The sequence below is a fragment of the Falco rusticolus genome, chromosome 5, assembly GCF_015220075.1.
Source record: "Falco rusticolus isolate bFalRus1 chromosome 5, bFalRus1.pri, whole genome shotgun sequence".
NCBI lineage: Eukaryota > Metazoa > Chordata > Aves > Falconiformes > Falconidae > Falco > Falco rusticolus.
In genome coordinates this window covers 77,044,816-77,069,589 of record NC_051191.1, presented here as the reverse complement: position 1 = coordinate 77,069,589, position 24,774 = coordinate 77,044,816, and the positions used below count along the sequence as shown (strand labels likewise).

At 37.9% G+C, this 24,774-nt stretch overlaps 1 protein-coding gene across 5 annotated transcripts in view; it reads left to right on the top strand.

Annotated features, from left to right (window-relative positions):
- The window catches only part of SHISAL1 (shisa like 1), an 86,806-nt gene that overhangs the window by 22,268 nt on the left and 39,764 nt on the right, over positions 1–24,774 (top strand). For all 5 annotated transcript variants that reach the window (XR_005104564.1, XR_005104563.1, XM_037389933.1 and 2 more), the window contains exon 2: positions 18,023–18,121. Coding sequence is in view for 3 of the 5 variants with exons in the window: in XM_037389933.1 (XP_037245830.1) it covers positions 18,055–18,121 (67 nt within the window). In the remaining 2 variants the exon portion in view is untranslated. The remainder of the gene's footprint in view (positions 1–18,022; positions 18,122–24,774) is intronic.

Genomic DNA, 24,774 nt, shown 5'->3' with positions numbered 1-24,774 from the left:
GTTTATCTTCATGTGAATGACCAATCTGAACAATGTGTTTGCATGACAGAACAATATGAATTATACAGAATATACAGAGTTTTTATTTTCAATAATAAATTTTATTAAAAGCAAAGAAGCTTTAGTCTGGCTTTTAGCAGTAAAAATGGATGACGTATATTTATGTGGTATAATATAAAATACTTAAGGCTCATGATTATTTTTTTTTCTTAGGGTACAACCAACCTTTCCAGAATGTTTTTTCATGCGCCAGCTAAAGAGGCAAATTGAAATATAATGCAAGGTGGATAAAAAAGCATCAGGCTAATTAGGTGCCGCAGTGTAGCGTTGACAGGTTGATAGATCCATTATACGGGAAATGCTTTTGCCGTGGTGCCCATTATGTAACTGCTTGCAATAAAATCAAATTACTTTTAGATTTCTTACATTGCATTCTCTCTCTTAAATACACAGATATGCACACACATTTCCCTCTACCTCTGCTCATGCTTTGCTAGAAACTTCTTTGCATGCTTGAAGACCTCCCTGTGTAGCCAGATGTGCTGTAGGAGGCCCTGATGTTCAAGGGGTTTGTGTTTTCATGTACCATGTATGTCTCAGCTGGCTCCCTACCCTGTTTTTCTGTCTGTCATCTTTTTGGAAATGCTGCTTTCCTGGTAGCTAGTACCTTATTAGTACAATGAGAAGCCTGACTGGAGAAAAGATGGCTAACTGGGATGCTTTTGCCTTGTTATGAGACCAAGATGGAAGTTTTCACTAACGTCCCTGGTGGTACTGGTGTTTGATCTATGTGAGTGGTTTCAGAGACCCACGGGCATGCTCATATGCTGCGTTAGGCTGAATTCAGTTGGCTCCTGCTCTCCTCCACCTGTAAGATGAACAGCAGAACCCAAGCACTTGCCTCAGCTTAATTGGCAGCAATTTCAAGCTGTGATTTGCTCTGAAACTTTGTATATGGACATCTGTGGGAGATCTGCCTTTTTAATAGTAATATTGGTAAAGCTTTTAATAATAATAAGTAGTAATACTTTTTAGTAGTTGTATTACCTAAGGAGGGCCTTCAAGAAGGCTGGAGAGGGACTTTGTACAAGGGCCTGCAGTCATAGGACAAGGGGTAATGGCTTTAAGCTGAAAGAGGGTAGATTTAGATTGGATATTAGAAAGAAGTTCTTTACTGTGAGGGTGGTGAGGCACTGGTACAGGTTGCCCAGAGAAGCTGTGGATGCCCCATCCCTGGAAGTGTTCAAGGCCAGGTTGGATGGAACTTTGAGCAGCCTGATCTAGTGGAAGGTGTCCCTGCCCATGGTGGGGGGATGGGGTGGAAATAGATGATCTTAAGGTCCCTCTAACCCAAACCATTCTATTTTTCATCATCATCATCAATCAATCATGATATTGGCTTTCAAAAAACATTTCAATCACACTGTTCCCACAGAAAGTTTGAAAATGTCTGTGGGTAGTCACACCAATATGACTGCCTGGATTTTTAAATGTATGATTTTAATTGCAAGTACTTTGTTAGCCTTTCACATGGATATTCTTCTGAACTGGCTGTATTATGCAGTTGCAACTGAGACAGTGCTATACTAACAGCTTGTTTCAAGTTCATTGAGCTGATATCCCCACAGGTCTCAAGTGCATTTATTTGTCTTGTATTGCATGCATTTAGCAGTCAGAGATCTTCAGTTCAGAAGTCTACATATTGCTGTCACATATGTGGCTGCTTTGGCTTTTCTCATTACTTGTTGGCTTGTAAACATTAATTGTCATATTTGTCTTCATTCATAGCCAATTTTCCATTCTGCTTACTTTAACAATCAATGCCTTCTAGATTTCTTTATGGCTTGCTTTATCTATTTGAAAATCCCAGGTATTTTTCTACTAGATAAAACAAATAAGCTTACTCTTTTGTATGCATCAGCAATTCTTATATATATGATTTTTTTGCAACTTAATTGTTAATTATCAAATGACTGTGCCCTGCAAGGAAGCAAACTGTGACATTTAAGCTGTGGTTGCTACCTTTTGACTTCCCTGAAGAAGATTATTACTTTTTCAGATGAGCTTTGGTCTCATCTCTGAGTATATTTTGCAATAGTCTTCATTTGAAGATCCCCTTTGTGACAAGGTTTATGACACTGGAAGGCAATTGCAGTGCAGGTGTCTAGCCTGGTTATGAAGGTTTCTGTGAAGAATTCAGTGACACTTGGTGCCCACAATGTTGCAATTTCAAGATGCAGGCCTGATTAACTGAGAAGTGTTTTCCTAAGTGATTTTTCTTAAATTCTTTCTTAGTCAGTGCTCTACTTCAAGGCGAGTTTTCTTTTTAGACTGAGAGAGATTTCTGTGATTAAAGTGGCCTTCACAATTACTGTTAATTACCTTATAATATGAGGAAGATGATGAATTGTGTGATTTGCTTTGGAAATTCATCTGTTTCAAAATTGTCTTCAGAAACTGCTATGCTTAGAGCTTATGAGCAAAATGAAATGGCAGGATGGCAGGTTTACCCTTTTTGTTTGACATTTTCAGTATACAGTTGACGTAAAGACGGGGGGCGGGGGGAGTAGATACAACCCAAAAGCATCCTGTGGTAGTAAATAGCTCTTAGGTGGAAGTATGTCAGGTTGAGAGGCGGCCATCCTTCAAACTGACTTTTGTTATTCACTGGATGGTGTTTCTGATTGATAGGGTTTCTGAACTACTGTGATGTACCTTCTCAAAAAAAACATTATTTTTAAGCTATGGAAGCATATCTTACATGTCTTGTCTAATCTAAAACATTGCCTTACTTCTTCAATACTCTTTCATTTTCTAAGTATTTATTTGAAATAAGCATTGTGATCCAAGCCTTATTAAAAGATAATTCTAGCTTCCTAATCGGGGACTCTTGAGTTTCTCCCATATTCCTCACATGACAGGTGGTACAAGATTTGCTCCAGAGGGAATACTGAAAAGATTGAAACTGTTTATTGGAAGGTGGAATGCAAAAAAGGACATACAAAACCAGAAGTGATACAGCAAGGGAAGATCAGCCTTTTTGTAGCGCAAGAATAAGCAAATGTTAAACTGATCCAATAACATTTACTGTTTATTTACAACTAATCTATAGAAGTCATTGAGCTAAAAGGTATTGATGCTGATAAGAGCCCCAGAGAAGAGCAGACATTTGTAGAAACAATTAAGTAACTGTGTAATAATTCAGTCATGATAATTACACAAAGAGTTTTCAGGTGTAAATTCTTTCTTCAGAACTTTGTGAGCCTCTGATGAAAGGGGTATAGAATAAATATACCTCCAAGACAAACTTCTGCTCATGTCAACTTTCAAATATCTATCAGTCTGTCCTGCAGAAGGAAAACTGGATTTGACTTATAACTGATAGGACAGCCAGATTTTCTGTAGGAAACTATAGCCTCCTCTTACCTGCTGAAATACCTCTACAAATTTACTGTTAAGAGTCAAAACTTTGTGTTCTTATGTTGAAACTTTTGTCATTCACTACAGTGTAATGAAGTTGGCATTAGAATTAGATTTCCGAGTTAGTGGTCATATGGTAAAATTAAATAAAGCCTATTGTGTGAGGAATCGAGTGACATTAAATAGGGTGAAACAGAAATGTCTTTGCCTTTTCAAGGAGGAAGAAAACCCACAACTGCTAAGTCAACCCAGAATGTTTCGTTTGACCCAGGACAGTGTATGTTTCTCTTGCTTTATAAATCAGAGAGAAATAAAATAAGCTTTTGGACATGTCTAGAATAAAATTTTGGGTGGTTTTCTGTTGTTGTTCTCAAATGTCTACATTAGAATGTGAAACATTTCTCATTTTAATAAATAGTCATTTTTAGGTGACTTTATAAATAATTATTCTTGTTATATAACTTTATTTTTGCCTTAATCTTTGCATGAAAGACATTGGATTGGCTAAGCCTTCTTAGGAGAGCTGTGTTTATTTGCTACATTTTGCTATAACTGCAAATCCAGATTGTTTTCTTAAAGCAAAAGCATATGACGGCATATGTTAAAGCTTCTTTGACTTACGGTTACGTTTAAGACCTACAGTAACTACAACAGCTGCTGCAATGACTAATCAAAAACCCCTGGAAAAGGCTGAAAAGCCTCCTTTACCATCGTTGTGGTGCATGAATAGTACAGTAATCCTAGGTGGTAATTACCTGACACAAACTACACCAAAACATGTTGCAGTCTATGCTTACCCTTTTAACTGATGTGCAAGCCTAGGTATTAGGAATGAGGAACTGGGGCAAGAGGGTTAACTAAGATAATGATTTTTCTGAGAAAGAAGATAGGACAGCAAGGAGAATAGAGAGTCATACATGACCCTTGTTCCAATACCACAAACCAAGGCAGTATGTTTAATAGTGTAGATGACACTTGATTACCAAGGAAGCTGAGGAATAGACTGCTGACTTTGATTTTTGGCTAAAGAAAGATGATGTGTCGATGATCTTAGAGATGATGGGGCGGTAGAGGAGGATTTTAAGAGGCAACTAGAAAGCAGAATAAAATTCAAGAACAGGAATGGTTCTTCAGAAGTCACCTGGTCATTTCTACTCCCACCATTTTGGTTGGAGGGACTAAATCATGATTTAAGCAGCTGAAGGAGGTAGAAGATGGGAAGGAAGAGAGTAAGGCTATATAGAAGGGGAGAAATTGCGTCTGCATTTGGCTTCTATTTCCTTACTTGAACAACCCCATTTTCCACTACATTGTCACTTTAGTTTCTCTCATCCCCTCCTTTGCCTCTTGAAATATTAGCCCTCTTTCCCCCAGAGTTTTCCAGAGGTGTCTCTGTGAGTTATCATTCCAGGTGACATAAGGAAGGCAAATTTCAATCCTTTCTCCATGTCAGGCCTCTTTATTTGGGGGAAGGCTGGAATTCGGGTTTGTAACTGCGTAACCTGTAACTGAAGTGGATTAATCCTGAATACAAAAACCCCCTCTGCTCTTCACAGACTCCATTAGATTCAATTCAGCTACATTTGAGTTCTAATGATTTCATAGTTTGGTAGATTTTGGATGCAATTTACTGTCCCAAGACACAACTGACTGACTGGGGTATATGACTTCATCCATACTGATAAATATATTACATAGCAGGCATCAAAGGCCTTACGGTTAGTGAAAGGAAAATCACTGCAAAATGAGCATTTGTGGTGGCTGCCAAAAGGATTATATGTTTATTAGACAAGAGGGTCAAAAAAAAATCTGTTACAGTACATACAGTGTTTGGGAACAGACCTTGAAAATGCATTGAGATACTAGAATTAAAATAATACAGTGCTCATAAAATTTGCATGCATATTGTGCCCCCCCCCCCCCCCCCCCCCGCCGTTAGAGCTTCTTTTTGTGTGTGTTCTATGATCAGATTTTATGATAAGTTGTCTATGTTCCCCATTCAGGCAAAACAGCTAAAACTATCTGCATTACAGGATAATAAAATTGTCACTTAACAAATGTAACTAATTTCATAATGCTGAAACACCTGAAAGAATGGGTCATTGGGACCAGACTCTGAGGAACTGTTTCCTGTGCCCATAAAGGATTGTTTACATAGACTTCAATGAGGTAATGCATATGATGTTGTATTATTGTAGAGACGACATGCAGTTATTCAGCCAGAATTTCCAGAAAAAAAGCATCTAATTTTTAAAATCATTCTTTAATGTGTCCAAGTGGTGTCCTGTTCCACAGTACCTCTGAATGTGGATGTTAAAGATGACCCTTCAAAGATACCTAAGCTTGTTTTCTGCAAGGATAGTTTAAGGTGATATTGGTATCCCTGTATCCTTTCATCACAGCCTTCCAATAAATTGAGGTGCATATCTTAATTATACACAGATCAAATAATTTTCTTTTAAATTCTTGGGTGCTGGCATCTAGTTCCTGTCAGAAAGTTGTAAGTTAGGCTTCTGACTGCCACTTTCCAACTTTACTAGTACAGAAGGTATCACTATGGCTTATAGTGACTTCAAAGTTGACCATTACTAAATAGGGTACAGCAGAATTACCTAGCCATTCACTCTTTTGTATGTAAATGTCATGAAAATAATTTAAACATCAAGTGGGTTTATGTTCTCCTAGGTCATTGGTCGGGGTCCTGTCCCCACTCTCCCGGTCAGTTTTCACAGGAGCATGGCATTTTTCATAAGTGTTTCCTGTTTAAAGGCATTAGACCTAGAAATTTGATACACAGTTCTCAAATCTGACATATTCTTCCTTTATGACTGTAATTGCTCTGTGCTTCTTGTCTGTAGAATAGAAATAGTACCACCTCTCCACTTGTCTTTTTCCATTTGTTTAGACTTTAAAGTATCTGGGAGAAGAAATGGACTGCATGACTGCAATACTGCTTGCTGCTAATACCTTTGCTGTGTGACATATATGATGAAGGCTTTACTTTTTTTCTTTACACAGGAATTCATTGGACTTGACATGTTCTGTTAATGATGCTCAATATACTGGTCTATAAGGTAAATAAGAAATTAATGTGACTGTCAGAAGAACCATTTCAGAAAGTTCTGTCAAATGGAACTATTCAGTGCTGCAACCAGAAAAGAAGCAGTGGTTTGTTACTACAGATGTGAGCATCTGATGTAAAAAGCTGATCCTATTGACTTCAAGGCAAAACTCCCAGTGACCTCAGTAAAGCTGGTGGGGTTTTTTGCGCTACAAAAACACCTGAAACTTAAGTTAGCTAAGGAGCTAATTGAAATATTATGGTAAAGTTACTTTGGACAAGATGCAGAAATGAATGCCTTTCTCTATGTAGAGGAAACTTACATGGCATAAACCAGTTGAAGTGAATAAAAATACATGGCTGGGTCACGTTTATTTTATGCATGACTCCATGTACTTTCTCCATCTGCAAGTTTTAAGGTGCTTACTACTAGTGCATGCTGAGTTAAATTGGATTTAGAAGGATGCTGAAACTAGAAACATAATGCTGGCTTCTGGAAAGACAGATATATATATATATATATATATTTATTTATTTATTTATTTTAGGAATACTTTGTTTCCTGCCATGGAGCACAGTTGTCAGCTCAAGGGCTGACCTTGACCACAAGGGCGGTAATCGTTGCTTTGCAGTCATGAGCATATGTTCAGGGTCTTTTACTGTTGATTGGGGTGTGGGGTGATTGTTCGGCAGTCTCCAGTATGTAGAGCAAGCCCATCAACTAACTACCAGCCTTGCACCTGTACCAAGCAGAGATAAAATTGTTCCAAGTGTAGCTGACAGCAAAACCTTCTCTCAGTAGTGACATACTTTTGCACACAGCTAAATGTAATAGGACTTAGCCCCCTGACTGAAACCAAGTATATTCTTCAGTCTTCATAATGGCACTTTGTGCAGTTATATTCTTTGAAGGCATTTAAATTTTGCCTTTAAGCTTCACTGTTTAAAAACGTAAAACTAATCGCCATCAACACTGGATATTTTTCAACAAGGTAAACTATTCTAGTAACTGTGCAGAGAGAAGCATACAAATAGGTCACATGCAATCAATGCCAGCTTTCTGCTGGAATGACCCAGAATACCGTGCCAGAACCTGTTTCAGGTGTGAGCTGAGCTTCACCTCCTCCCTGCCCATACATGAGGCTTTCAGAGCTTCTTTCCAGCATCATTTCCATACTGATTGTTTTCTGGGTCTACTGTAAATAAATGAGACAAATGTTTCAGGTGGAAGCCATTTCTTAGTATGTGGCTGTTTGGAGCGAAGTATGGTGTTGATATCAGAGTAGTTTCAAGGTACTATCATATTACCTGGAATACTAAGGAGTACAGTCTGTGTGTATGATGTATGCCTGCCCAATGAGCATATATAAATAAACGTTGAACAAAGGAAGCCACTTCTAAATCAGTCATGGCTGCAATCTGCAGTTAATGCTTCTGGTACATTCCTGTATTTTTGCTCAACTCCGCTGGGTTCAATGGGGAGGGGATAAGGGATGTTCATTGCTTGATCCAAGTGAGGTCAAGAAACAGGATTTATGTGGAATTCTACACAAGGATTTTCAAGTAGCTTCTCTCACACCTACCTCTGTGCACAACAAAAAATATGCAGAAACCCCAAGCTAGGCATAATATGAGAGCTCTTTACATCCTGTAAAACAACGGATGTGAAACAAAGGTTGGGGCCTGCAATGTCATCACCAGCAGAACAGCTTTGGTTTTTGTTTTACCTGGTTTATCAATTCCAAAATCACATGCTCAAAAAAAAAAAAAAAAAAAACTGTTGAAAGGCGCTTTTCTGTTGCTCTGCATGCCTTTTTTCCTTCTGCTCGGCAACCTCCACACCTGCTGTTCTAACTACTAAAAATTGCCCTTTCTTTTGTTCTTGCAAGTATTTCTGCCTGCCTAAGAGGAGAGGACAGAGGATTCACTAGCATTTTTTCTTGGTCCTGTTGCCTTTTAACATTCAGAATTAAGTTCTTGTTAACAATTCAGTGTTCTTGGGGCTCCAAAATGTCGGGGCTTTAATTAGAATGTTTGCAGTAGCACAGACACACACTGCTCTTAAAGCCAGCTTTTTAATGTATTCTTTTAAGTGTAGAGCAGTGAAAAATGGCATTTTCTGCTTCAGTGAGAGGCTGGTGTGTTTAACAGGAATGAGGTAAAAGAACAGGTGAAAAGAAGTTACTCCCATCTTCCCACCATACAGTTTTTCTCTCCAACATTTGTTGGTTCAAGGCTCCCACATAGTTCCCTTTTTCCTTAGCTGGTGCAGTGGCAGCTCCTTATCCTGCTCTACTCTGCTTTAAGAACAGCCTTAATTTGTGACGTTACTGAGAAACATTTCAGTATATGAAATGTTTGAACATAACATTGCAGATGTTTTAAGGAGGAAGGTCGCTTCTTTCTCTGTTTACATCGATGGGTGTTTTTCATCATTATCTTTAATGAGAGGGTGGGCAAGATTTGACCAGAATGTTTCCTGGAATCCAGAGTTATTTGCCTCTTGAGGGAACAGTGATGGCTAGTTTCAGATTTCAAAAAGGAAAAAGTCCTACACTTTCAACAAATTCATACAAGAACCAACCCATCCTAGAAACACCAACACCACCACATGCATGGACACGGTAGATTAAGTGCAGAATTTTGCCAGTTCAGTGCAGGTGACTACCTTGGCCGTTTTATTTCTCATAAGCCTTGTTGCTGCAAGCAGTAAGGGTATATCAACACTACTCTGTAGTATGAAGACAGCTGAGCTGGTTCTAGATGAACCAACATAAATACTTGGAAGCAACCTGTGTTCCTTCACAGGATAGACGAGTCTACGTGTAGGTCTGCACTAGGACAACTCTTGTGCTTTCAGTTCACATTTAGAACTGGCTTGCAGGACACTTTGAGATGTTTTCCTTAGGAAAGTTGGTATAATACTGCCAAAATAGTTGTAGTGCAAATCCATCTATGTCAGATAAGCTACACATTGTGTTGGCATAGTAAAATGATCCTCATGAGGGGAAAAAAATATATATTTTTGCTAGTTTAACCACAACTGGCAGCTTCTTCCTGCTAGCTGAGGTAAAATAGCACTGCTACATAAATCGGGGGTTGTACCCTTTCTTGACTTAGCTAACTGTGCCAGCAAAATTACCTGATTTTCTCATTGCAATGTGTCCTGGTTTTAAAATGTGTTAAATAGCATAGTGACATTTTTGAGTAGGAACACAAGTTATCATTTCAATGCTTGCTGGCCAGAAAAAACATGTTAGACCATTTCAGCAAGCACTAGCTCTGGTGCTGTAAGATAGGGCGTGCTTAAGGTAATAACTTTGGAAGGATTGATGCCTCGTGGTTAGTCAGAATTAAATTACAAATTGGTACCCATGCAGGGACTTGGGATGTTTAATTAGACTGTAAAGGAGTGGAGTAATAATTCATATTTGTAAAAGGAAACATCGTTTCTAAAGTTGATGGAAAGAGGAAAAAAGTATTCATGAGAATTTTGAATTCCTTTTAATTTGACCTGTTTAAATTAATCTTTTTTTTTTCTGAGTCCACTTTAGCTTTTGCCTAATTTACTCCTTGTGTTTTATCACTTTGGAGCAAAATACTTTTTGAAACAGTTAGAAGGTTAGAAACCAATCTGTTTAGATACAGATGATTAATGATGTTCAAGAATGTGAGAATGAAATAAAATTTAGATGTCAGCAGACTTCACAGGAAGGTTTATTTTTTCAGAAGAAGCCATTCTGAAAGGAAAATTTATCAAAAGTGTTCCTATGGAGGCTATAGGTAGTTCTTAATTTCTGTACTTATACAGCTGACAACATATGGGTGAAAACAGAAATTTACTCACACTTATTTTTCACTGGATGAATCATTGGTATGTTACTTTTTTTTCAAATGGATAATAAAAATACACTAGCTAGGTTTACTGCTGTGTTTATAGATACACATAGTCTCAGGTTTTAGCGCTATGCTGTAATACAGACATGAGTGATATTTATTAGGTTTGGGAGATTTTTAAAATGTGCCCATTATGAAGGTAAGATTAGAGGTTTTATAACTTCTTTTATTTTCAATAACATTTTTTAAATTGCATGGATAAACTGTTTCAAATAAACTAGTAGAACTTGCATTGTTAATTTAAGATTTGGAAATGGTAGTATTTTAAACTAAAAGTACATTTACTCTGGTTCTGTACTGAAAGTAGCTCAAAAACACAAGCTTAAGTTTCCCTAGAGAAAAGTTTTGCATTTGTTAAAAGCTGAGATAAGTTGATTAAAAATAGAGATTTGTAATCACTTTAAAATGAATGCTGTCCTGCTCTCGAGCTATCTTAGAAAATTATTACAAAACTATGTAAGTTTCCCTATCATTCCTGCCTCTTGGGAGACCAAAAGCATTTAAAATTTTAGAGTCAAAATTGAGTTGTTTCAAATTACTTTGTTCCCTGAATGGACTAGACTTGATAGTTTTATCTTACTAGATTTATTTATTAATTTGTTAATGAAACTTCAGTTCACACAGCTGGCTAATCTTAGAAGTTGGTTGCACAAAGTGCCTCAGGTGCCTTGTTTGACTCAGTAATCCAGGTATACATCTGAACTGAGTTTAGTCCATTAAAAATAAGGATTCTGGATGACTACAACAAATTTTTGTCAGCTGCCTACACTCATGCTGATACAGTACATGCAAATGAGCATATTTCAGTCTCTTGACAAAACTAAGTGGTGTTCTGAACACTAGGAAAGGTTGCAGCTCTTGGCTGCAGAAGGAATTTTGCTTATGAGAAGTGAGAAAGTTTCCACTAACTTATAGCTGAAGTTAGTTATCAGTGTCAGTAATTCATCACAAGTGCAACTGCTGTTTTTATAGCTGTCACCCCTAAGTAATTTGGGTGTTTTTCCCCAAAATGAGATCTAATATGTACAGTGAAGGGCCAGCAGGACAGATAACAACGCAACATTTTCTAACCTTCATGGGCAATAAATCCAGAAGATCAAATATTTACCCTACCAAATGCAAATATGTAATGAATTGTACCAAGAAATTGATTAGTTTGAAATAAAAATTAGTTTATTTGCCCTACAGCTACATTATAGTACTATCTTTAGTTTTGCTGTTTAGACAGTGCGGAATTTGGCTATGAATAAAGATTTTGTGCTATGTTACTGAAGTTTCTCATAAGTTAAATTTTGTGGTTAAAAGATCTGAAAGTACCACTGATTCTGTAAATTTAATTATCTTGTAATTAAGGAATCCGTTAACTTCTCTATCAGATTCTAATACAGAATATACTGCTTAGTCAGGCTAGGAACTGCTAAAATCCATTTCCAAGTTGCAGGCATATGCTGTGTTTCTCAGGACGTAGGTGTAGGGTAGGTCGCAGTGGCTGATTAAATGTGTTGGTGAGAAGGGAAAGGGTTAAAAGAGGCAGGAGATGAATGAACGCCCTTGAGAGTTGAGAGTTGTGGCATGATACAGGTTTCTTGGCCTTGTCCTGTTATTAACAGCTATAGGCTGCTTGAAGTTCATGAGATGGTCTTCAGGCTGTACTTAATAGCTTTATTTTTTGAGGACTCATGCATGTATCTTCGTAACTGTTTGGAGAATAGGTGGGGGAAATAATAAACATGGGGTGAAATAAAACAAAGTAGTTCATATTTTCAATTTTAAAATTATAAAATAAGGGAAGAATTTCATGAGCAAGTTACTGTGATATAAATTTGCTTGTCTTTAGCAACACTAAAACACTAACTGTAGAGACTCAAGCATGCTTAACTTCAGCATATATGTGGTAAGATTTTTTTTTTTTAAGGAAGAGGCATTGTGTCATGTTAATGCTGCACTATAATCCAGAAGGTTTTCTAACAGCAGTTCTTTTTGATAGGTTGTTGCAATCGTTTCAAGTAAGACAACTGTCAACTGAAAAACAGTATCTGTTTTTCAAAACATTTTTTGAGGTTACTGTAGTGTGAAACCATGTTTTTTTCATAATCAGGTTTTCTTTTATGGCACTTACATTGATGCCCTTGCAATAAGACTGTGGTTTCATTGTAGTAGCATTTATGAACTCATAGTAGATGCATTTTAAAACTATTTTAACGTAAGAAGCGAACAGAGCTGGACTAGAAGTTAGGTTTGGATCACAGCCTTCTCTTTTCTATCTAATTTTAAACAATGCTCTCAACCGTTGTGATTGTCTTGGCCACATTGTTTATCTCTTTACTGCTGCTGCAGTGCAACCGGTGTTGTCTGTTGCCTCCAGATGAGCAAAGGTTGAGAGGAGGCTATCCTCGTTCCCACAATGTAGGTAGCGCAGCAAAGCTAATATGTGTCCGAGATTAGCGAGTGTGTTTTCCAGGAGGAGACTGGGGAATAAGAGATTATGGAAATAGAAGATTTTCTAGGTGTCATTTAATCATAACTGTGAAAGGTGACCGTGTCCCAAGAGAATGGAGAAAGCGGAGGGAAACCCATAACTGCAGCTGCTGCTGTGGCGTGATTTCCCAGGGCCAGGTCAATGGTGCTCGCTGAGATTGGAAGGCGTGCTGGGCATCAGTGTGAAACGAGGGAGGGAGTCATCCTCAGTTATGTCATGCGTGGTGTGTTTTTACCTATATAGTTATGTCTGTATGTCAATGTACCTATCTTGGTATAACAGTGATATACCTATGTATATTTTGATTAACTATGAGAATTAGTAGAAGCTCCATGGTGCTCTGCATTGTTGTAATTCCGTAATTTTATTTACCTCAGAAGAGCTGGCTGCTATTGAGTTATTTATTAGGACCTTCTGGGCACTAGGAAAATACAAACAGTTGAAACTGTAACGACAGTGAACTTGCACAGACAACCTTGCCATAAAGTGTAGAGCCACATTTAAAAGGAGGTATAGCAAGTACATTTTTTTAAAGAAAGATTTTAAGAAGTGGAAGTTGTTAGCCTAAGAAAAGGCTGAGTGAAGATACGACAGCACTTTTTGTATGTATTAATTAAAGACTGATGCAAAGAGAGGTGTAAGCAATTTGTCTGTAGGTAAATCATTCTCCAGCTCCACTGGGGATAGGATGGGCTTGAATCACAGCACAGAAGCTGCAAGTTAGACACAGGAAAACCTTTCCAGCCACGAGGTTAGAGAAATGCTGGAAGGGAATTGCCTGAGAAGGCTATAAAACCCCTCGGGCGGTGGAGATTCTGTGAACTTATGCTAAGAATGCTTTAGGTGTAGGTAATCCTGTGACAGAAAGATGGATTAAATGATCTCTTGAATTGCCTTATTTTCTGTTACTCTGTACAGAGAGCTAACTTGTGAGGCAGTGCTGATGTATTTAATAAATTCTCTTGCTAGCTCCTTTTATTCTAATAACAAAAAATTCAAAATGTGCACTGTTTTTCAAACATCTCTTCTAAACATAGCTTTTCTTTTCCTTCAAAGTGAGGGGAAAATTATTTCTACATATAAATCTTGCCACACAAAATGGTTATTTGTCTTGGCAGCTTTTCTTTCCAATGATTCACTCATTCCCTTCAAGAAAAGACAGATAAAACTATAAGGATAACCAAAGCAATGTACGTAGCAGCAGAGTAAGTGCTAAAATGTCATGGTGTGCAAGTAAAAAGTAAAATCTGGTGTGATGATCTAATACATATATCTGATCCCTGCACCTAAAGTCCATGGTGTGAAGGGAGTTTAAAGGCAAACGAGTTCAATTTCTGCAGTGATGACATTAGAAGTTACGGTGCAATTGCAGGCTCTTCATCGACTGAAACAAAAAGCCACCCACCTGCTCTGTCCAATATTAATGTCTTTTCTCCTTTATCATAACTTTATAGCACCCTTCCTTTGAATGTTGCTCTCTTTGAATCATTCATTGTTGCATCTTCTGCAAGGGAAAGCAATATTCTTAACATAATCCTTATTCTGTGAAAAGATAGCAAAGCATTTAAAAAACATGAGTAAGGACCATTTCTTCTATTTTATAGTAGACATGTTGAAACAGAGAGTGAAAAAAAGCCTCTAAAACTGTGATTCCTCAACCATTTCTTTAATCTGCTTTATGATGTAGCTGCAGAGATACTTGTGATTGCTAGCAGAGGCGGGGAGGTGGTGTGAGGCTAGGAATCGCAAAGGATATGGAAAAAGATAAGTACTCTTCTTCCCTCCACAGTGACCACAAATAAGCTTAAAATGGTGCATTAAAAATTACAGTTGATGTATGCATTAGACTACCCTTCTAATCATTGATTTACAGAATGAGAAAGAAAACCTAATCTCTTAGCCTTCAGGCCCTCAGTTTACTATAAAAAAAAAAACAACAAAAACCAAACAACCCAACAAAAAAACCCAACCAAACAAAAAAGAAACTATAACAAAATCTACCTTTCCTCTTTCCTTCAAATGTAATTCTCTAATTTTAGAGTATCCTGTCAGTCTTGACTAATAATAATAATGAAAAATTATTCAGCTAGATCACTGCTAATTGCCATGTTTCTACCATCTCTGTTCCGTGGCCTAGCATTAGGAAACACTTTGTATGATCCAGACACTTTCTTTTAGCGTGCCACCTGTTCTCCTGTCCATCTCTTCCACCCAGCTGATTGAGCTCTAATAACTTGGAGACATCCTCATGATATTGCACTAAATATAACTGCTTTAGTCTGACAACAGCATGTAAAAACATTTTTTCAATATGGTCAAGTAGTGAATGGTTAGTTGTATCCCTGTCCTCCTAAAAATGGTCATTCTCAGTTTAATGAGTATAAGCAGTACTTATAAAATTGAGTGTTTCCCTATCATCACAAATATGTATATATGTGTACATCCACACAGATTCTGTCACTCTCCCGGCTCCCAGCCTTTGATGTGTGGCCCTAAAGTTCTAGTCTCTCGCTCTGATCTTCCCAGCTGGCACTTAATAAAATACAAGCATCACAAGACTTGGATTAAAATGCCAGTTTCATTGTTGCTAGTTCTATTGGACATAATTGAATAAATCTTCCCCTCCTTGAAAAGCTTCTGGATTTCTACATACAGGACTGATTAAAAAATTACCACCAGTAAGGCTGTATGTACTTCAATATAGCAGCAAGACTGAACTTTGCAAAAAATACCCATCTTCTTTCCACCCCCACACACCCCCACACCTCCCACCCCCCGACCCCCATCATTCTAACTGCCTGGTGAAATTACAAGAGATGTTTTACTTTACAGAAATGAATGTACAATGTAATTACTATCTTTAATCTACTTTCATCAACAACACTGAGAGAAATAAAATTTAGCATAAGCCCACAGTAGGAAGAATTAATTATATTAGTCTCCTTAATTATTTATTAATTGGATTCTATATTAACCATTCCATTAACTTTCTCTAGATCCACATCATGCTTACGAGCTTGTAGTGGCCTGGATTATCTCATTTACTTCCAAAAATGTTCTTACATTTCTTCGGGTCCTCTGAAAGCTGCCATAGTTGCCCAACAAACTGAAGAAAGGATATGTATGTCCCCCAGCCAACTCTTCTAAAATAAATGGATACAAATTATACAGAATTGCAAATATCAAATTACGAACCTTAGTATCAACTCATTAATGTCATTCTAAATTATTCTTGATACAGAAATATTTAATAGTCTTAGCTATACCAAACATCTGTGTCTTCCCAGATACACAACAGAAGTGCTTATTGATCTCTTTTTAATTAACTGTTACGAAAGCCAAGATTTCCCTCTAGTAATGAATCACTATCAGAATTCCTGCAGCTTTGGTTTACTCAGGAAAAAATCATACTCCTTTTATTCCCAATAATACTGGCAACAGCTTGTTCTTTGTATCTGTTTTTTTTTTGATTAAACTCCTACATTCTTAACCTCTGGCTTATATTCAGTAGTATTCTTTTTTATGCAGATCTAACTTTAAGTCTGCTTGTTGTTTTAATTATATTCCTCTGAAAAAAAAGCTGGCGGCTTTTTCAAACAGGATTGATGCTTGGAGAAATATTCTTAATTAGCATTCATAGTTTTCTGCACTTTTTCCTCCCTCATAGTATTATGTTTATGATTGTTTTCCCCTTGGAAGAACTGACAGTTTAAAGCTGCAAATGCAGTGGTTTGGATGTTACTTATGTTTGCAGGTAACAGTATTGTGATTTCTTGTAGAAAAATCACAATGATCTTTAGGTTTGCGATCTGTTGTTTTTCATATGCTAGGATGACTTCTTAGAGAATCTGCATATTTTTGTTAGTGAGAAATCTTTTGTCTCTAAACACTTTGTAGATAGCCCTGTGTCTCCCCTCCTGTGCCCACATAGGATACTCAGAATTCAGTTATTCATGATAATGATGATTATCTCTCCCCTTTTGTTATATGCAAGTGCAGTTGTCTTGGGATTTTTATTTTGATTCAGTACATTGTAGTAGATGCCTGTCAGTAAACTACCTAGTATTTATATGATACAACACTGATTTCATAAGCATTTGGCATCATGTTGTTCTTGAGCTGTCAGAAACAGTGTAATTTTTTACATAAACTGTCATTTTCCTTTCTTTTTTCCAAGTTACTCCTTTATACTAAAAACACTTATTTTAACAAACCAAGACTCCCCCTACCAGCTTTCAGTAGCACCGCCTAGGCTTTCTGGTTTGTAGCCCAAGCTCCCAGTGTTGTTGTACAAACCCATAAATTACATCTTTATTACTCCCTAATGTGAATGTCAGTTTAGGATGTTGAAGACCTTTACATCCAGCTTTAGTCTGCATTAGCAGGGACAGCAGGATAGGCTACCAGATGTTCGTTCCTGCTGATGTTGATAACAACACTTGAATTGGGACAGAGTCTCTGCTAGAGCTGTAGAATGTGCAGCTGGTGGCGTTGAATCAAAGGATATTAAGATGCGCTTGGATTCACCCAGTTGCGCGGCTGTTGTGCAAAAAACTGGGATAGCCTTTTTATGATGACTGCTGGCCAAACTGCATCACATCTCACCCTCATTTCTAGGAAAACAAGAAATAATAATCCCGTAAAATGCGCTTGATTCTAATGAAAAGACATTTTTTGAAATGTTTCCAACCATCTCAGTTGCTTGACCCACTTTCTGAACGACTGCACCCTCTAATGGGGTAAAACAGATTGACTTTCAAAGCAGCCAATTTATTTTTATATTATTTATATCCTTCTAGTCCTTATAGGGATAATACAACAGCCCATTCTTGTGACAGTAAAACAAGCACAGTTTTGCTGAATGTAGATTACAGGGGAGGTGTGAATATCCAATAAAGACTTTATATGATTCATCTCTACTCTGGGTTAATGAAAAGTATGTGAATAGCTGTATACACTCATGGTGAAGTAGGAAGGGAATTTTAACAAAATTGTAAAAATAGAGTTTATTTTCCTGGACTTAGAACTGAAATAACGTGATTATTTTTTTTCTTCTTGTGTGAAGCCATCTTATTTTACCAAAGGTTTGTGGGGAAGTAAAAGTTTGAACAATGACAGTGTAATGAAACAGGCACTTAATCATGATATTGCATCTTGCCAAACAGGTAATTCTCTAATGGACCAATGAAAGCCAACGATGACAAGTTGTGGTCAACAGTCCTTGAATGTGCTGATGGTTCTGCTTTCATTACTCTTATCAGCAGGTAACTTTTATACTTTGAATTACTCTTTACTGATCTGCGCCACGGGGAAAAAAATGCAAGTTAAAACTGGATTCCTACAAAATAAACAAGAACAAATGAATTATGAATTAAGTAATAAATAAAAAAAACCCCTCTTTGTGTTTACAAACTGGAAGCTGGAATTTGAAATGCAATTGAAAATTCAGTGTAAGAAGGAAAAGGTGGTGGGACACTGCCATGGTAAAGAAGGCTGAAAATTAAAAAAAACCCACAAAGCTACTATTTTGATGTGCTAGTTTTTCAGCTCATCTAAAAGACAAAAGCAAGCTCTACACCACCGTACAATCCAACCATTTTGCTAAATAACCATCTATTGGAAGTAGAGCAAGTCAGGTTCCAATGATGTGTAGTTGTACGTGCACTCAAGAGCATGTGATTGAACTTGGAACTTCAGTTATTTGTGAGATGAATACATGTTAGATACAGTGTAACTTGTCTTATGTATATATTTAAAAGAAAAATATATGACATCATGGTATGCAAATATTATGTTATTTTCCTGAATCTAAAGAGCTGACTGGACCAGGGAGTGGTTCCAGAGATTTTTCTCCTGATGGTTGGTAGATCTGCCCTAGATATTTGCTGCTAGCACATAGAAAGGATTGGTGCAGAAATCTGTCAGTTGTTAGATGGAGAATTAGTAAAATGCTATGATTATTAGTCGCATTTTTTCTCCAGGAGTTACTTACAACATTAGCATTTTCTGTAATTCAGAATGAATTTTTTTTAAAGTATTTTAAAAGGTTCTTAGTCCAGATAGATTTGATTCTATGAGTTTTTAACTCTCTTCGCTTTTATCCTTCATTCTTGAAGCACTTTTTAATCCAAAAAAATGTTTTTTTTTCCATCGCTGCTTCATATTCCCTTGTACTACATAATACCCTTAACCACCGTTCTTAATAGTTCACCAGGCATTATAGAGCTTGAAGTATCCTTTTGCTCCAGTAAGGGTGGTTACTACTCTGTCTGCGTAACTTCTGTAATATTCAGTGTTAGATTCTCATCAGTTAGTCAGGGGTGTGTTTTGTTGCCCACAGTCTCATTGCTTGTTTGCAAGTGTTGAAGCTGATTCTTGCTAATGATAGTTCATTATTCAGCTATAACTGACACAGTCCTTCTGCTAACAATATTACAGTATTACCACCTAGACTATGTTTCTGCCTAACCTTAAAACAGTTTTCCTTTAGAGTCCTTCCACTAATATCCCTATGTATGGCGCTGCATCCCTAGTTATGTAACTGCCCTCCTCCTATGCACTTGAATCGGGCAAAGGGGTTGTAGCAGCTTCTTTGTTGTTTTCCAAGTTAAAGTGATTTCAGGAAGCTATTTCCCTGGTGCAGGAATGAAGCAGATTATTCAAGAGGGTGTCAGTGAATGTATCCCAGTGATCAAACATCGCAAAACTTTTCCAGCTGCTCTATCTCTTCTGTTGATTTCCGTTACATTTTCATCCTTTTACCACTTGTTGTAGGGAACTTCTACTAGCTACTTCCTGAGATCCCACTTCTCCAACCATTTTCCTCAAGATGCTATAAATATTTGTGTTCAAGTTGAAGGGGACACTGTGATTACACCATGTGTGCAAATAGTAGTCACTGGTATATATACACACTTACTCCCTCAAACCCAGACATAAAGCCAGTGTTCTAATATGTTCTTCTCATAGAAGAAAAGTACCGCTTCTGAAGTACAGTGTTTTTATTTGAAATTAATTACATATAGGCTTTACTTTTTGCATAATTTATTAACATCACAAATTATTGTCTGTGTAAATGTGTGCCTTATCTTCTTGTTGCTCCTTGGCTATTAGTATTTTATTATCTGACATCCATTATTAGCATGTAGAGTACAGGCTTGATCTGAAATCATCACAAGCCTTTCATGCCAGTCTAACTCAGCTCCTTGGGGAATTTTACTACCGACATCTGAAGGAGTGGGTTTAGGTCATTGCTAACTCAAACACATTTTACAGGATGAAACTTCTTATTTTGCAGCCAGTGTGAATTTGATTTTTTCTTTTGTTCCAGACAGGTCAAATTCCATAAAGAAAAACTACTGGCTTTATGCAGTGAGAATGACAGGGGGGAAAAAAGGATGCTACTCTCACTGGAATAATACAAACATCTTTTTTAAACTGAGCTGAAATGGAAATTTAATGGCAAGACTCCTTTTGAGTTCCCTAGATTTACAGACTTCTGTTTGTAAAGTCATGTTTTACTTCCAAGTCATTGATGTACTAAGATTCACAATCTTAGTACTAAATTTTTAGAATCTGTACGCATGGTTGAAAGCTGCACTTAACAATTGGAAGCGTAACTTTCACTGGCTCCACAGGAGAAATGAAAGTAAGGGCACATGTAACAGGAAAGTTCCCAGAGCAGCTGTTCTCTGAGGCTGGTCTTCATTGTGTCAGAAAAGGAGAGAAGCAACGACAGTGGCAGTGGAGCAGAGATGTGGTCAGATACCAAGGTCATGGCTCAGAATGTGGATGAGGTTTGGCAGCTTTAGCTGTGTGGTTAGGAAGGAGATGCAGTTGTGGTTGCCTAACACAGGCACAATGCTCTCAGGGCAGGGACTAACAATGCTGAGAGGAAAGGGTTCAGCTCGGAGTAGGTAAGCTATGGCTCCATTTAAAAAAAGGATTAAATTGGATTAAGAATACTGAAACTTCAGACTGGTTTTATTTCAGTGCTATCAAGATCACAATGGCATGCACTTTTGGGGTTCATGAAGGCTTACTAGTTGTACTAGCAGCACAAGGAATGCATAATAAAGGCAGCAGCAGCGTGCAGTAGTGCCAGAACGCCATTTCTGACCACTAACTCTTAGATTTGCTTTGCAATAATATTGATACTTATATTCATTTAATGGAGTGAAACACATTTATGAAATCAGGGATGAGGGCAAGGCTTATATTTACAAGCAAAAAATGACAGATTATTTGGACATTACAGTATTTTTTCTTTAAAGTAGGAAATGAATGTCCACATAGCAAAATTTATCAGAGGATCTCGGATGATTGGCGTTGTGCTAAGTAAACTGCATACATGCGGATCTATATGGAAAGCTTGTAAAGACCAACCATTCTGAAGGCCTTGGGGCTTTAAAAATTTAGTAGCCAAATAAAAATTTTATTCAGCATTACACAGATCTGTAACCATGAACATATAGGGAAGTAACAGTTTGATCTACACTGTCTCTTTATTTTTTAAGTTAGGAGTAAATAAATTTAAGATGAGCTTATATCAGTCATTTGAAGCATGACAGACTATTCTCTCAAAATTAGTAGGAACAGAGATAGGAGCATCTGTATCACTTACCTGTTCAGTAATACTTTCAAAAATAGCATGAGAATTTGCACATGTGATTCCACTTAAGAAACAGCTGCCATCTTTGCAACATACAACTTAAAAGTATTGCACCTGAAAGATTCCTATCTGAAGTATTTCTGTGGAAGTAAGGCTCTTTAATCCTCAGGATTTAAGTGAAGTTATTTTCAGGAAAAGTGATTGAAAAAAAACCCCACTTTGTTTATTGGATCTCTGATTCTCTGAGAAGAAAAGACAGCAAGTAAAATTATACAGATTAAAAAAATCTTTATCAATTTATTGTACTGTTTACAAGGTCTGGCTGGGATGGGGTTAATTTTCTTCACAGCAGCCTGTATGATGCTGTCCTTTGGTGACCAGAATAGTGTAGGTAGCACACGGTATTTTAGCTGTTGCTGAACAGCCCTTACATAGGGTCAAGGCCACTCCTGTTTCTCAGTGTGCACCCCAGCGAGGAGGCCAGGGTGGGCGTGAGTCTGGCAAGGGACACGGCTGGCACAGCTGACCTGAACTGGCCAAAGTGATATTCCACACCACAGAACAGCATCCTCAGCAATAAAACTGGGGTTAGAGTTTATGCAAAAATTGCTCAGGGACTGGCTGGGCTTCCGTTTGCTAGTAGTGAGTGATTGCTTTAGCATCACTTGTGGGTTGGGTGTAGTTGTTGGTGTTGGGGTTTTTTCCTTATTCATTTATTGAATGGTCTTTATCTTGACCCATGAATTGTCATGCATTGCCCTTCTGATTCTCTTGCCCATCCCACTTGAGGCAGCGGGGGAGTGAGCAAGGGGCTGGGTGGTCATTAGCTGCCTACCAGGGGTAACCCACCACACAGTGACTACCAAATTCAGACTGTAATTCAGTCATCACATTATGGTCTTACTTGTGTATTTATTTTAATCAATGACACACATTTTACAATTTAAGGATTTGCTTGAAACTACATTTTATTACAGACATCACTCCTCCTCTGACCTGACGTTATCATCATTCTGCCTTCATTCTGTAGTCATCCTTCCCCCAGTTTTCATCCCCAAAGAAATGTGGGGTTTATTTTCCTTTTAAAATGAGCAAAGGACCCATCTAGGGATCAGAAGACACTTTTGCATGTCGTGTTAAGCAAACCACTTTGCAGTGATGAGCCAACTAAACTTCTTAGGGTCCTGTAGCCCTCTAGTACATTCTCACAGTGCAGTGCCTCTATCAGAGCACTGGATGATTGCAGAAAATGGAAGTATTTGGTTGCTTATGAAACATAAAGAACTAGTTTTAGTTCTTATAACACCCACTAGATGTATAAACAAGTCAGGCATAATCTTACGGGGCTGTTGGTTGCTTGTGGTGGCTTAACACAGGTGTAATTCACCTAAGCTAAGTTGTAGTAATAACATACGAAAAAAATTGGCTATACTATTATTTGCAAAGCTGGTTCTAGCAATAAATATCTTCCATTAAACTGTCCCAAACTTGAAACTACCATCTATACTGGAGGCTTCAAAAATTACTAATGTGTAAGTAGTTTAATAATGTAACTTTTAAAAGAAAAAATAAGTTAATATTCTTTAGCCATAAAAGGCATTCATTTTACCTGCATTTTGAAAAAAGGATGATTCTGTTGATAATGCATGATAAACAAAATTTGTGTTGCACTCCGAGGCTTTGCAGGTATCAAAGAAGAAAATTTTGTTTCCTAGGAGCAGCTGATATAATCAAAGTGCAGATATTCCAACTAAGAAAGAATAAGTCAAGATAGCTACAAAGTGAGAACTGTCAAACTGTTCAGGTTCTGATCAATTATATTTTCTCTATGGCTACAACTGAAGTAGTACATACATTAAGCCATCTATTTCAGATGAGAAATCTGTAGGTTCGGTGGAAATTTTCCTTCAGTTGGATAGGGAGAATGATGGACAAGGTGGGGAGAAAAAACCCAGACACATATGTTCAGGACATAAGCAGTCCCTGAAGGAGAGGAATGGGAAGACATTTTTCTTACTAGAGAGTTTATTGCACAGCTTTTTCGATACAGCGCGTATGTGTCTTCCTTTGAAGCATCTGAAGCTGGACATTTATCAGAGAAGGGTTAGATAAGTGCTCTTCTGCTGGATACTGTAATCAAAGACACTGTGGATAAGCATCACTATTGGAAGTGCAGCGCTACACTATGAAGGCTACCCCTTCACTTGCATTTATTTGGACCAATCATAAGACTTACTTTCTGTTTGTTGACATCAGGCATAGACTCACTTTTTTTCCTAGTAATGACGACTAGTGGAACTACACGCATTGTAATACATGTAATGCACCCTTGCAAGCAGGTACCAAACATGTACAAAACACTTGGGAACCTTTATAGATGCCCAACCACAGGCATCTCATGTGATTTGACTTGCCTTGGATCATCCACGCGTGCAGTGGATCTACAAGAGACCTGCTTCTCCTCCACTGAAAGCTGGAGACTAGACAGAACAGCCTAGGCAAATCTTAGCTGACACTGAAAAACAGTGTTCAAGTAACTCAGTCGAGCTCCTGTTCTTATTAGAAATCAAATACTTAGTTAAAAGTTCTGTTTAATTTATGGATTTCTCCCATGCCACACGTTACTTCCATTATTTTCTAGAGTTCAGTTTTCCAAAACCAAATGGTATGTAGTTAGAACTGATGTGATGATGGGACAGAGGGCAACCTCAGCAAGTTTCCTGTTGCTGTAGAAGTGGGAAGAGTGGATGATATGCCATAGGGCTGTGCTGCTATCCAGAGGGAACTGGACAGGCTGGAGAAATGGGCTGACAGGAACCCCATGAAGTTCAACAAGGTGAAGTGCGAAGTCCTGTGTGGTGCTGCCAGCAGGCTGAGGGAGATGATCCTTCCCCTCTACTGAGCACTGGTGAGGCCACACCTGGAGTGCTGTGTCCATTTCTGGGGCTTCCCAGTACAAGCGAGAAATGGAACTACTGGAGCAAGTTCAGCAAAGGGCCACTGGATTATTAATGTGGCTGGAGCATCTCTCATATGCAGAAAGGCTGAGAGAGCTGGGACTGTTCTAGTCAAAGGAAGAGAAGGCTCAGGGGAATTTATTGATGTATATAAGTACCTGAAGGGGAGGATGTAAAGAAGACTGAGCCAGGCTCTTTTGGGTGGTATCCAGTGACAGGACCAGAGGCAAAGGACACAAACTGAAAGAAAGCAGTTTCTCTCTGAACGTCAAGAAAACATTTTTTCATTGTGGGAGTGACTGAGCACTGCCACAGGTTGCCTGGGGAGGTTCTAGAGTCTCCATCCTTT